Source organism: Oncorhynchus kisutch, linkage group LG12 (assembly GCF_002021735.2).
Source record: "Oncorhynchus kisutch isolate 150728-3 linkage group LG12, Okis_V2, whole genome shotgun sequence".
Lineage (NCBI taxonomy): Eukaryota > Metazoa > Chordata > Actinopteri > Salmoniformes > Salmonidae > Oncorhynchus > Oncorhynchus kisutch.
This window is the reverse complement of record NC_034185.2, coordinates 56,989,970-57,003,248: the sequence shown is the minus strand read 5'-3', so window position 1 is coordinate 57,003,248 and position 13,279 is coordinate 56,989,970. Positions and strand designations below refer to the sequence as shown.

Genomic DNA, 13,279 nt, shown 5'->3' with positions numbered 1-13,279 from the left:
CCCTCTCACACACACATCTAGTGGCCGATGTGCTCTTGGACCTCCATTTTATTCATTAGGATCCCCATTAGTCAACGCCAGTGGTGACAGCTAGTCTTACTGGGGTCCAACACATAGCGAAAAAGACATTACAGACAAAATACTTTACAATTGACATTTAAAAACATGAACATCAAAGACAATATAATTGATTTCTATTTGGAAGGAAGGGGCAGCGTTCTTTTATAGAGCGGTTTTGAAAATAAACCTTTCCGGCAGTGGGCCAAAACAAACGTGACTTCTCTTCCAAATTAAACAAATGAGAAAGTGCTTCAGTGCCTGTTTCTGGGGCTAATAGGTACACATATACAACCCTCTTGGATTTCCCAACTGCCCTGTCTGTCACAACAGTGTGCGCATGATTTGCTGTTTTTATAAAGTCCCCTGACTCACTGCCGATCCTAAAGGTTAACCTAGTAACCACAGCAACCACATCTGCCCCTACAGGTTGAACTTCCCGCTTTACCACGACAACCACAGTGCTTAGTCCCTCTATAGGAATTCTACTATTTGTGATGCAATAATTCAACAGTCTATGTAATGACATGCATACTGTAGGTGTAGGATAATTGGCACACTTGCATATTTAGCATAATATAGACCTACGCAATTTAATCTGACTTGGTGTGGTAGATAGTCACACAAATGTAATTTCAGATACCTATCAGTCAAAACACACAAACTATATTTTCTTCAAAAACGTTCTGCAAAGCGCAGTCACAACACCCATACACACATCAACAGTACACACACACACACCCCACACCACAACTTTATCAACACTGCCCCTGCACATATCAACCACAAACCAATGGGCCAGTGATAACATTGATAAAGCCCATCTGATTGGCCTGGCGGTGTTATTTGGTTAAACACTTAAGGTGGATCCTACCCAGCGACCCAGTGCTCGGAACCCTCTTTGCATTGATGTCAAAGAACAAAGGTATCAGCCTGGAAGAGGAAGTAGATGGGTGGTGATCGAGGCCTTTAGTGCCACGGGGCAACGAGAGCATGAGTGGCTCCACACACCATCTACATGGGTCATCTCAGGTCAGGTTGAGTTAAGGACACTGAGGAAACACGGAGGGACCGGTCGGTCTGTTGGCTAGAAATTAACTGGCACTCACGGTTACGATACATCCGCATAGCACTGCCATAGGTCTATTATACAATGGACTAGGACTGCTACTAAGACTACTGCCTACCATGCATCTAAGCTGCACAATACTAGAATGACCCAATTAATAGTAACTGGCAACCGCTGATACTTTAGGCTCATTTGGGTCTGGAGCTGGACAAGTTGAAGGCCTGCCGTAGGCCTACATCCACGTAGCACTGTTTATAAGGCCTATACGATAAACCAGGACTGCTGCTAAGGTGACTAGCATTCAGAGCATAGACAATAGTTGAATGAACCTTTGGTAACCCCGGTACTTGACCTACTTACTCATGTTGCTAAACCAATTACTATAATCTGCAAAACAAATATATATATATATAGTATTCAGGCCTAGTGTTTTATCAATGCATCATTCACAGCTGTTGTTGCCTGCAACATTTAATTAATACAACTGTGGTGTGAAAGGGTTCGGCTTCCATTAAATGACACAATTACTTTTAATTATCTAGCATAATTACTAGAGGCTTAAGGAAATTCTGCACCCTCAGTCAGTCACTGTCTGGCCTTGTTCACTAATTACGTTGACAGTCGTTTAATGGGGTCAAGGGGAGGGCACTGTCGTCATGGATTATATAGGTGTCTATAGGCTCTAATACAGGTGTCTGATCAAAAACTGCTTTCACTTGGTAACTTGAATTTCTCGTGGACAGACTAGGTAAATATAAATGTTACGAGCATCTGACCTACAGTAATTAGGTGAGATTTTAGATCTGGATTTACCGGGATTAAGGTAACCTTAACGAACCTAAGAGGTGGTCTTAATGACTTCCTGTTAGTTTATGTAACGTTGTTAGTATGGATTAGATTGCTATAATGCCTGCTTTGATACAATCCATGATTGCTTACTTCACCTTACGTTAAAGGGACAAGTGGTGTTCATTGTATGGTACAACTTGGATAAATATGCCATTTTGGAACACCATGCTTATTGTTATGATGGGTATTAACCAGTTATTCTGCATATAGCATGACTAAATCATATCAAATATATCATAGTAGTCAAAGGACATCACATCTCTATAAAATGTGAAAATGCATATAGCATGATTGTAATAAATATACATTACATCAATGTAGGTTTATTGTAAGTCTGATAGAAGGACATGTATGCCATTCATCTGAGAGGGACTGAATCTAATAAATGGCTGGGTTTCAGACGCTGTTATATGAGACAACCTGAGGCACCCAGTCCAGCTAGAGGAGGCGTCACATCTGATTGGAGCACAGACCTATCAGTAAAAATATAAACCATCTGATTGGAGCACAGACATGTCAGTCAAAATATAAACCATCTGATTGGAGCATGGGCCTGCCAGTCAACTCATAAACAGTACCATTCGTGTCCTCAGATGAACTTTTCCACTGATGCCCAGAGAGAGAGCGAGAGCTTTACATCAGTGTAATGCTAACCATCCCCGTGCCACATACTGCAATACTATACACGGCTAGCCTGTAACACGGTTGAAAGGTTTCACAGTAGACCTTTGAGTTCAATAAAGTAAAATCCAGTAAAATAATAAGTCATGGAATAAAGGAACTGTACTGAATATTATTAAACAGAACGGTATGCCAAACCACTGATGACATGTGAATAATAAGCTAGCAGCACTCAACAGTTAGTCTTACAGACCAGAAAGGGGATGTGTCCCAAATGGCACCCTATTTATTTTAGTGCACTAGTTCTGACCAGAGCCCTATGCACTGTTTAGGAAATAGGGTGCCGTTTGAGACGCATCCCAGAGCAGCAGTCCACATGGAGTGGTTTACAGAGCCCAGCTGTCTTGTATCAACATACTGTCTCTGGGATGACTTCAGGGATAGGGGAGGGGTAAGGATAAGGGAGGGGAGGGGAGGGGTAGTGGAGGGGAGGGGGTAGTAGAGACTAGTTCAATGTGTGAAGATGCTTGGCTTGGAAAGGTACTGTATCCACACTGGGATAGGGTAGGGATAAGGGATGCGAGATGGTTGTAGAGACTAGTTCAATGTGTGAAGATGCTTGGCTTGGAAAGGTACTATATCCACACTGGGATAGGGTAGGAATAAGGGAGGGGGTAGTAGAGACTAGTTCAATGTGTGAAGATGCTTGGCTTGGAAAGGTACTATATCCACACTGGGATAGGGTAGGAATAAGGGAGGGGGTAGTAGAGACTAGTTCAATGTGTGAAGATGCTTGGCTTGGAAAGGTACTATATCCACACTGGGATAGGGTAGGAATAAGGGAGGGGAGGGGTAGTGGTGGGGAGGGGGTAGTAGAGACTAGTTCAATGTGTGAAGATGCTTGGCTTGGAAACGTACTGTATCCACACTGGGATAGGGTAGGAATAAGGGAGGGGAGGGGTAGTGGAGACTAGTTCAATGTGTGAAGATGCTTGGCTTGGAAACGTACTGTATCCACACTGGGATAGGGTAGGAATAAGGGAGGGGAGGGGTAGTGGAGACTAGTTCAATGTGTGAAGATGCTTGGCTTGGAAACGTACTGTATCCACATTTTTCAAACAGCTTTTATATACATTGTCTGCTATGCTAATTCAATTCAAGTCACGTACAAAACCAAATTCCTACGTGAGGTAACAGAGACTACAGTAAGCCTGAAAAGTTAGTTTTGTAGGTACTGTATGCGGTGAAACAACGACCAACAAGGCTCAGAAATGAATGATAATTTGTCTAACTTTATAGGAGATAATGATTCTACAGCAATACCTCTGGGTGTTATTCATAAGCCCCCGTAACCCTTTCCATTTAGCAACAGCTGCTAAGCTCAATAAATGATGCCTTGTGCTCAGCTACACAGAGAAGGCTATTTGTCATATCAACTAAATGTATATAAAAAGACAAACGAACGAGTATTAAAATGCATACACCGTTATTCTCTAAATTACGATGGAATATTTATTCATTGAAATGAGAGATCTTTAAGGGAACAGTTAGTGGGCGAACATTTCCATAATGAATTAAACATCATCCGGTTTCAGTCTGGTGGGAGGCAGCATGGAGTGGAAAGGGAAAGGGAGATACCTAGTCAGTTGTACAACTGAATGCATTCGAAGAGGGGTGCGGGTGGGGGGCTGCCTTAATCGACATCCACGTCATCAGGGGAACAGTGGGTTAACGGCCTTGCTCAGGCAGAACGACAGATTTGGACCTTGTCAGCTCGGGGATTCGATCCAGCAACATTTCGGTTACTGGCCCAAGAGGTGTATATACTGTATATGAGAAGTTCCATTGAGATCAGAGTGGTATACTGTTCAGCTGACCACAGTTTAAAGCTACACTTACCAAACCACCAAAAACTACCATTCACACAAACCCAGTCCATACCTAGTTTACGTCCAACCCAAAATTATAACCTGAATTATAGATTATATTCCAGTTCCTTCCACTACTCACACACTCCGTAGCATTGTCCCAGACCTGTTTGTACAGTATCGCCTAATCCTATGGTTAATGCCGCACAAAGAGATCTGAGACCAGCCTATAGAGTCCTCGACTTTATCATTGAAGGGAAGCGTACACAGGATTTTAATGTGAGCTGACGATGAGTAAAGAATACTAACTAGCTGTGGGTTGTAAATGGGTCTGAGACTCTGAGTCTGTAACTGGGTCTAATGGGCGGAGGCAGTAGGAGGCCATCGTGCCTGTGAGGCAGCTGGGGGGCGCCTTGACAGAAATGAAACATGGATTATTTCTCCCGTTGTATTGACGTTGTTCTGCAGTCTCCTCTCATAGCTCATTATCAGACTCACAGAGGCCAGGTTTTTCACATTGAGGAAGAGGAGGGGAGAGGATGAGGAGAAAGGGGGAGGAGGAGAACTAGAACGTCTCCTCACGTCCTACTTACACCTCTCCGGAGCTCGGTGCTGACACATCACTTTAGTTTTCTTTCTCTCGCTCTTGTTCCCTCTCTCTCGCTTACTTTCTTTCTCAGCCCCTCCTCTCTGTGTCTGTCTGTCTCCCCCTCTCGCTCGCTCTCTGTCTTTCTGTCTGCCTCATTCTCTCACTCCCCCTCCCTTCTATGTCTGTTTCTCTGCCCTCTGTCTCTCTTCTGCAATTCCCCTGTCTTTTTCTCCTACTTTCATTTTATACCCTACCTCTCTTTCCCTCCCCCTTTCTTTCCCACCCCCTCCCCCTTTCTTTCCCTCCCCCTCTACCTCTCATCCTCTCTCCCCCACCCTCCCACTCTTAGCAGCTATGCTGATGTAAGGTAAGCGCTAGCTGGGCTCACTGCACACATCACAAAGGACACACATACTACAGTACAAGCAACCTTGATGACATCAGCCCACTAGTTCACATAGTTTGACCAGGCAGCAGCGGCACCAGAACAGACCCCAGAGTAGTCAGTTCAAACATAATATACAAGACACTACATTACCCACAATTCCTATAGATTGTAACTAGGCTATTCCACATCTAAGAGAGAGAGTGATGGCCTACAATACCTGACAGTATCAGTTTAGATGTGACACAATCTTCTCCTTAAGTAATTTTAAGGAGTAGGATACTTGTCCGGATGCTTATAAGAAATCTCGCTACACCCTCTGACAAACCATTAAACAGGCAACATTCAATACAGGACTAAGATCGAATCGTACTACACCTCTCTGATGCTCCTCAGATGTGGCAGGTCTTGCAAACTATCACGGATTACACAGGGAAACCCATCCGCGAGTTGCCCAGTGACGGGAGCCTACGAGCGAAATGCCTTCTATGTTCGCTTCGAGGCTAGCAACACTGAACCATGCATGAGAGCACCAGCTGTTCCGGATGACTGTGTGATCATGCTCTCCGTAGCCTATGTGAGTAAGACCTTTCAACAGCATGCGCTGACCAGCTGGCAAGTGTCTTCCCTTACATTTTCAACCTCTCCCTGACCCAGTCTGTAATACCTACATGTTTCAAGAACACCACCATAGTCCCTTTGCCCAAGAAGGCCAAGGTAACCTGTCTAAATTACTATCACCCTCTAGCACTCACATCTTTAGCCATGAAATGCTTTGAAAGGCTGGTCATGGCTCACATCAACACCATCATCCCAGACCCCCTGGACCCACTCCAATTCTCCTACTTCCCCGACAGATCCACAGATGACGCAATCTCTATTGCACTCCATACTGCCCTTTCCCACCTGGACAAAAGGAACACTTACGTGAGTATGCTGTTCATTGACTGCAGGAAACAGAGGGCCGAGAACGCCCCCAATCACATCAACTACTTCGTACCCCTGCACATTGACTTGGTACTGGTATTCCTTGTATATTGTCTCGTTATTTTGTTTCCTTTTACATTTCTATTATGATTTCCTGTTACATGTTTTATACATTTGTCTTGAACTCTGCATTGTTAGGAAAGGGCTCGTAAGTAAGCATTTCACGGTAAAGTGTACACCTGTTGTTTTCGGCGCATGTGACAAATACAATTTGATTTGATCATTTGACATGGCTATCTAACACACAGAAAGAGGACATGTTTAGGGGCTAATTGAACAAGTGAACAAAGTAGCAGTTGTTCCACAGAAATCACAGCAGTTTCCCATGAGGCAAACAGTCTACAGATTCCAACTGTGTATCCCATTTGGAATTGAATGAGCCTAAAATAAGAGTGAATAGGCCTGGGTGATAACACTCTTAACCAACCTCATGTGGCCAACTCTGCTGCCTGCTTTCTGCACAAACAGCTGCACACACACACCACACAAACACACAGATCTTCAGCTGTTATATGTTAACTCTTCCCAGCCCTCCCAGGCACGCTCAGAGTGGAATGATATCATTTCTGATCCGATAACCCAGGAGACCTAATCCGGTTTCATAGGGATACATATATTGACTGTTTGTAAATATCATCAAATGAAGACATCATTCAATAGGAGTTGACTGTAGTTCCTCAGTTGACTGCTGAAAAAACACCTACCGACTGCCTTGTTGGTGCTTGCCTGCCTCCTCGGAGAGTGTGTGTGTGTGTGTCCGTGCACGTATGTGTATGAGATTTAGCCCAGCGCCTCACGCTACACACAGTAATGAAAAGCGCATTATGAGTTTTTATTTTTTCCCCAGCTAAAACACAGCATAAAGGGCTGTTATGGGAGAAGTATGTAGTTTGTGAGGTTTTTATGACGTTTTCAGTCATCTTAGGCCACAAACTGTACATGCGGAGCAATTTAACCTTATTTGTTTCTGACTGAGTCATACATTTCTGTTTAAAACTATAAATATTTGACAGGTAATTATCTAGAAGTTCCAAAAATGGAGTCATTCGTAAACACCAGTTTACGACTTCCTTTTAAACTTTATTGGTATTTCTTTAGACTGGTCTGGTGTCACCTCTCTCTGGGTGAGTATGTTTTGGGTTTGGGCTACTTTGTTGCTAGCTCAGCATTTTCTCCTGGAGGTTATTCCTCTGAGACTATATGGACACTGGTGTGAGTTAGCCTAGCAACAGGGCGCTAACTTAACTTAGCACTGAGGTTTAAACCCGCTAATGGAGGGGTTGTGTTTCGCACACAACCAAAATGGCCGACAATTATCTTTAAAGGCCATATTCACATCTTCTGACCAGGCATATTTCTGTCCCCAAACAACTGTACTACTATAGACAGAAAAGCAGATTATAAACAGAAGCTCTTTAAAATGCATTTCACACTTTCTTTAAGACTTTACTTTACAATGTGTCCCATATGGAGTCTGAGGCCATAGAAGGGAGGGTTCCTCAGACTTCAACAGGAGGCACGCTAGTAAGCACCCAAACCCAGACCCAAACGGAAATGCATATCATACTTTTCCTACCTTCTACGGCTCTCTTGAAGAAGACCTTGCAGCTGCCGCATGTAACAACCCCGTAGTGACATCCCGACGCCTCGTCCCCGCAAACCAGACACACTTTGGCTGTGGACGACGGGTGTCTCAGCGACGCGCTGAAACAAAAGCACACACAGAGACGACACAGTTTAGCCTTTAAAGCTGACAAAGTAATTGTTATCCAACAACATCAGAAACGGAGGCCTCTGAGATGCTGTGAAACATTCACAATTTTACTACGTAAACAGTACATTAGCCGCACAATGTGGCTAACCATGAGGATCCCTGCCAACAGAAAAGAGAAAGGACTTTGCACTTGTCAGATTTACTGCAGCGAGTTGGAAATGACGCTGACAGAAACACAGAGGAGACGTCTTTAGCAGGCTAAGAAAAACAAAGGACAGAGAAGAGGCTGTGAGGAGGGGTGTGTGTGTTTTTGTCTGTGTGTGTGTGTGTGTGTGTGTGTGTGTGTGTGTGTGTGTGTGTGTGCGTGCCGTGTGCGTATTTGTGCAAAATAACAGCAAGACTGTGGAGTTGATTTGGCCCAGATGACAGAGTACAGATTAAAGTCAGAAACACTACAGTCAAAAGGCAGAAACTGTTAGCAGATGTTACATTAGGCTAACCTAACAATATCTCCCCTTCAACTACCTATCGCTGATGTCTAAGGTCAACTATGAAACAACTGTTTCCTAAATAATGGATTCTAAGATATGAAGGCTATAGGTCTGACCTACACCGTTGTCCACATGTGGAGAGAGATGTCAAACCAATGTAGATAGACTATCAGCCAAGTTGATAATGGGACAGCTCCCACTATGGACTGACCTGGCTGCAGAGTTCACATCCTGTTATGTCACTGAGTCTTGCTCCATAGTTAATGATTCTCCAGGTGGTAATCAGGGGCGAGGACTTAACTTGTTATTGATGACACGGATAGGTCAAACACTTAGTCACACACACACACACACACACACACACACACACACACACACACACACACACACACACATAGGTGGATCGCTTAGTCACTGGACTCAGGGCATTGTAGGCCACTTATGTACGCGTTGATGTGATGACACATCACACAAGTTTGCTCAATCATGTTCTCCCTTTCTATGTTGTGAGTCATGCTATGGCTTACTGGGTCACTATGGCTTACGGGGTCATTATGGCTTACGGGGACATTTTCTATTAATATGCCAGACGAGTTCACCTATGCCTTAGGTCAACTTAACCAGAGCGTACTGGGGTTACGCAAGAAATACTGAGTGAAGACTCAATATTGTACTGTGTAGCCAGTGTGATTGGTCAATTGGCCTGCTGTACTTAGGCAAGGTCAAAATGAGTCTTTGATAAGATATGGCTATGCTGTTACGGTAGATAAGTTCAAATCTATACTGTAAGTTACACGCACCATAAAATACATCTCTAGAGAGAGGGAGGCAGGGAAGGAAAGAAGTATATATTTTGCCCAAACATTTAAAAACGGACCAGACCTGGGTGCTCCAAATAGTTTCGCTGAATCAGCAGAGATCAGATTAAATCGCTGGGTGAAACCTGACATAGTTTTCGGGGCAGGAACTCGACAGCGGCACAGTGATGTCCTGTGGAAAGGTTTGAAAGTGACCCTTTCAAATGATGCACATGGCATCAGCCTAAATTGCGGGAGTAAACTCTGGAGCAGTCGTGAATACACTGTGTACAGTGGGTAACATATTGAAGGCTTGTTTCTCAGGGCGGGACATTCATTAATGTCAGTTATTAATGTCTACTCCAGATACTGAGTCAGCCGTAACCAAAAGAGGATGTAGATGAGAGACGTAGAAACCAGACAGAGCACAGCGTTGTTATTGACAAGAAGCCTTATTATTCCCTGGGCATTTGAAGTGTTTAATGTAAGTTACATGTGGAGTAAATGTTGTACACGGTAAATATATATGTTTAGTCTATAATACACATTTTTGCTGATTTACACAAAAATAACCTATGCACACAAATAAACACACATGCATAGAAACACACACACACACACACACCCTACCCCCCACCGAAACAACAAAAACAAGGAGATGGGTACAAAAACAGGACATGTCGTATCAAGACATTAAAAACGACCTCCCTCCAGCCCCCCTCCTTCATCTAATTACCTCGCTCATCTCAATCAATAACACACAAGGTGATTGTCTGGTTAGCATTCTCCTGACATCCTTCATCAAACGAGCTATCTTCTCTCACAGACACACACACACTGGCTCTAACACACACACTTCCTGCCAGGGCTTGCTGGAGGGGGTAAACCAACAGCGGCAAGCAGATACGATCAGGAGCGCTGATCTAATTCAACCTTGACCATCTACACACACATTCAATTTCTTAGCGCGATTAGAGGAGTCTCTATCGAGATGCGTGTGTGAGTGGATCTGTCTGGCACTGGGCCTGTGTGTGTGTGTGTGTACGTGTGTGTATGTGTATGTGTGGGTGGTTCTATTTATGATCAGCCTGCTAAGCAGACCTCATTTCCCACAAACCCAGTCATCTTTCCCACACCAAAATGCATTGACTGAACTCTGTAATATCAGCAAAACGATGCAGAGATGTGTGGTGAATACAGGGCCAGTAAGCCAGTTGCCTTGCCACGTCACAATAAACTCATCCACCCACCCCCACCCCATGCCCCCGCCCCTGCCTCGCTGCCGGCCGGTCCCCGACAAGGTGACTTCCCCTCCCTGGGAGGAGTTATGTAGGTCATCCCGACTCCTGCTTATGAAACAAGCAGACAGACAGCGGGCCAAGGCTGGCTGCAGTGACTGTGCACACACACACACAGCTCCAACAGAACTGTAGTATAGTGAAGGAAGACAACACCCAGCCCAGTCAGGATAGAGAACTGACACATACATACAGACATGGATGCATATGAAATGGCACCCTATTCCCTATGGGCTATCTCTGCATACCTGTTTCTGGAATGTTTGTTGAATGTTTTTACATGAACCTACCAAACAAACATTCTGGAATCTAATACTTGTTAGTTGGTATGTCTTTATTTCATTAGCAAATTTCTACTATACAGTTAAACTGTTAAACCTCTATGGCAGTGGTGTTCAACGTTTTTAAGCTGGGACCCAATTTTTTTCGGCAGAATTTCCGGGGACCTTATTTTTCCCCAATAATTTCTTGTGACCCCACCATACCTCAAATCTAATGACACAACCTTAAAATTGGTAATTTCATTTTTAACCAATAAATACATTTGCTCAATAAAATTTAATTTTTCAAATTAGCTTTCTCAAAAATGTGCATTTTTGTACATTTTGGCGACCCCACTGCAGTTCCCCCGCGACCCCGACTTTGCATGGCACTGCTCTATGGAGAAACAGAGACAGTTGTCCATTTGTATGAAGAGCTCTATTGTACTTTCACCAGGATCAGCGTAACCACAGCTCTCTCCGGTAATGTCTGTTTATTGCAATGAGCTCAACCTCTTTTAATACTACAGCCAGATATTAGTGTCATCCTTCCATCTGTTCCTGACTAAAACCGTGCCAACACCCAAATGTGCTTTATAAGGCTGCAGCAACAAACTAACACTAATAATCAGTCATTTTATATGTTTCGCCGAGTACGTGTTGATGAACAGAATCACTTCCTTGGTCTGTGGAAATAATATTCTGGTGTTGTTGGTGTTGTTTTGAACATTAAGTATGCTATCAACCCTTGCAGTTAGCATAAGTATATAACGCAACATTCAACCAGCACTCTGCGATGAATCAGAATCACAATGTCAATCTACCAATTTTTCAGTTCAACTCTTTATACATGGAGTATACCAAACATTAGGGACACCTTCCTAATATTGAGTTGCATCTTCCCCATTTGCCCTCCGGAACAGCTTCAATTGGTCGGTGTATGGACTCTACAAGGTGTCGAAAGCGTTCCACAGGGATGCTGGCCCATTTTGACTCCGTTGCTTCCCACAGTTGTGTCAACTTGGCTGAATGTCCTTTGGGTGGTGGACCATTCTTGATACACACGGGAAACTGTTGAGCATGAAAAATCCAGCAGTGTTGCCGTTTTTGACACAAACAGGTGTGCCTGGCACTTACCACCATACCCCATTCAAAGGCACTTAAATATTTTGTCTTACCCATTCACTCTCTGAATGGCACACATACACAATCCATGTCTCAATTTTCTCAAAGCTTAAACATCATTCTTTAAACTGTCTCCTCCCAATAAGTTATTGACATCAATAAGGGATCATGGATTTACCTGGTCAGTTTATGTCATGAAAAGAGCTGGTATCCTTAACGTTTTGTATACTCAGTGTATATGACTTACTTAGTCTATAATGAATTAATCCTAATATATGTAACTACTTTTAAAGGGTTAGTTCGGGATTTCCCCAGAGTCAGATGAAATCGTGGATACCATTTTTGTCTCTGCATCCAGTATGAAGGAAGTTAGAGGTGGTTTCGCCAAGCATTAGCATAATGATTCGAAGTCCACAGGAATGCTAGCATGCTAGCTGTTCCAATAGGTGACTCCCTAAAACAAACAAACCACTTCAATACAGCTATGACAGGAACGGATTTTTCATAGCAGGTTAGGAGAGCATTTTCCCTATCCTTAATCCTAAACCTTTTCCTAACCTAACTTAACCTAATTCTCCTAACCTGCTACATAAATTATCCTAATCTGCTACAAAAAAGTAACTTCCGGTCATAGCTGTATCAAAGTGGTGTGTTTTAAAGGAATCTCGTTCCCATAGACCTCCAGTCATTGCACTAAAGCTAGTTAGCAATTGCGCTAAAGCTAGTTAGCAACTTTAAACTCCAAGCAGATACATAAAAACAGTATCCAAGAGTTCATCTGACTCTGGGGAAGTAGATAAAGGGCCTCATTGCCAAAATCCTGAACTATCCCTTTAAGAGCCCAATGTTCTACCACCACCAGACACATGCAAAAGCAGGTGATATATCTAGCCTCAAGATACATGTCTAAAAAGGAGCTCTTATTCTTTTCACTCTTGACCCCAGTCTCTTTTACGTTAGACATGTACCATTGGAGACTAACTCAAGCGGACTTCCAATGCTACCAGAAGATCAAAGCCCCCCCCCCCAGTCCTTTTTTATTATATTTCTATACAAAAAGTCCCAGGGAAGCATTTTCATTGTTTGTAGTCTACCTTTAATCTTCAAACAATAACACAGGTGATACAATAGCAGTTTATTTCATTGCACAAATCTCTCGTCAGAATAAG

General features: G+C 43.4%; 1 protein-coding gene across 5 annotated transcripts in view; it reads right to left on the bottom strand.

Moving 5' to 3' along the window:
- Positions 1–13,279, bottom strand: part of LOC109901290 (mineralocorticoid receptor) — a 97,134-nt gene that overhangs the window by 34,160 nt on the left and 49,695 nt on the right. For 3 of the 5 annotated variants that reach the window (XM_031837873.1, XM_031837874.1, XM_031837877.1), the window contains exon 3: positions 7,993–8,129. In XM_031837873.1, coding sequence (XP_031693733.1) covers positions 7,993–8,129 — 137 coding nt within the window. The remainder of the gene's footprint in view (positions 1–7,992; positions 8,130–13,279) is intronic. The other 2 variants (XM_031837875.1, XM_031837876.1) reach the window with 1 other exon arrangement.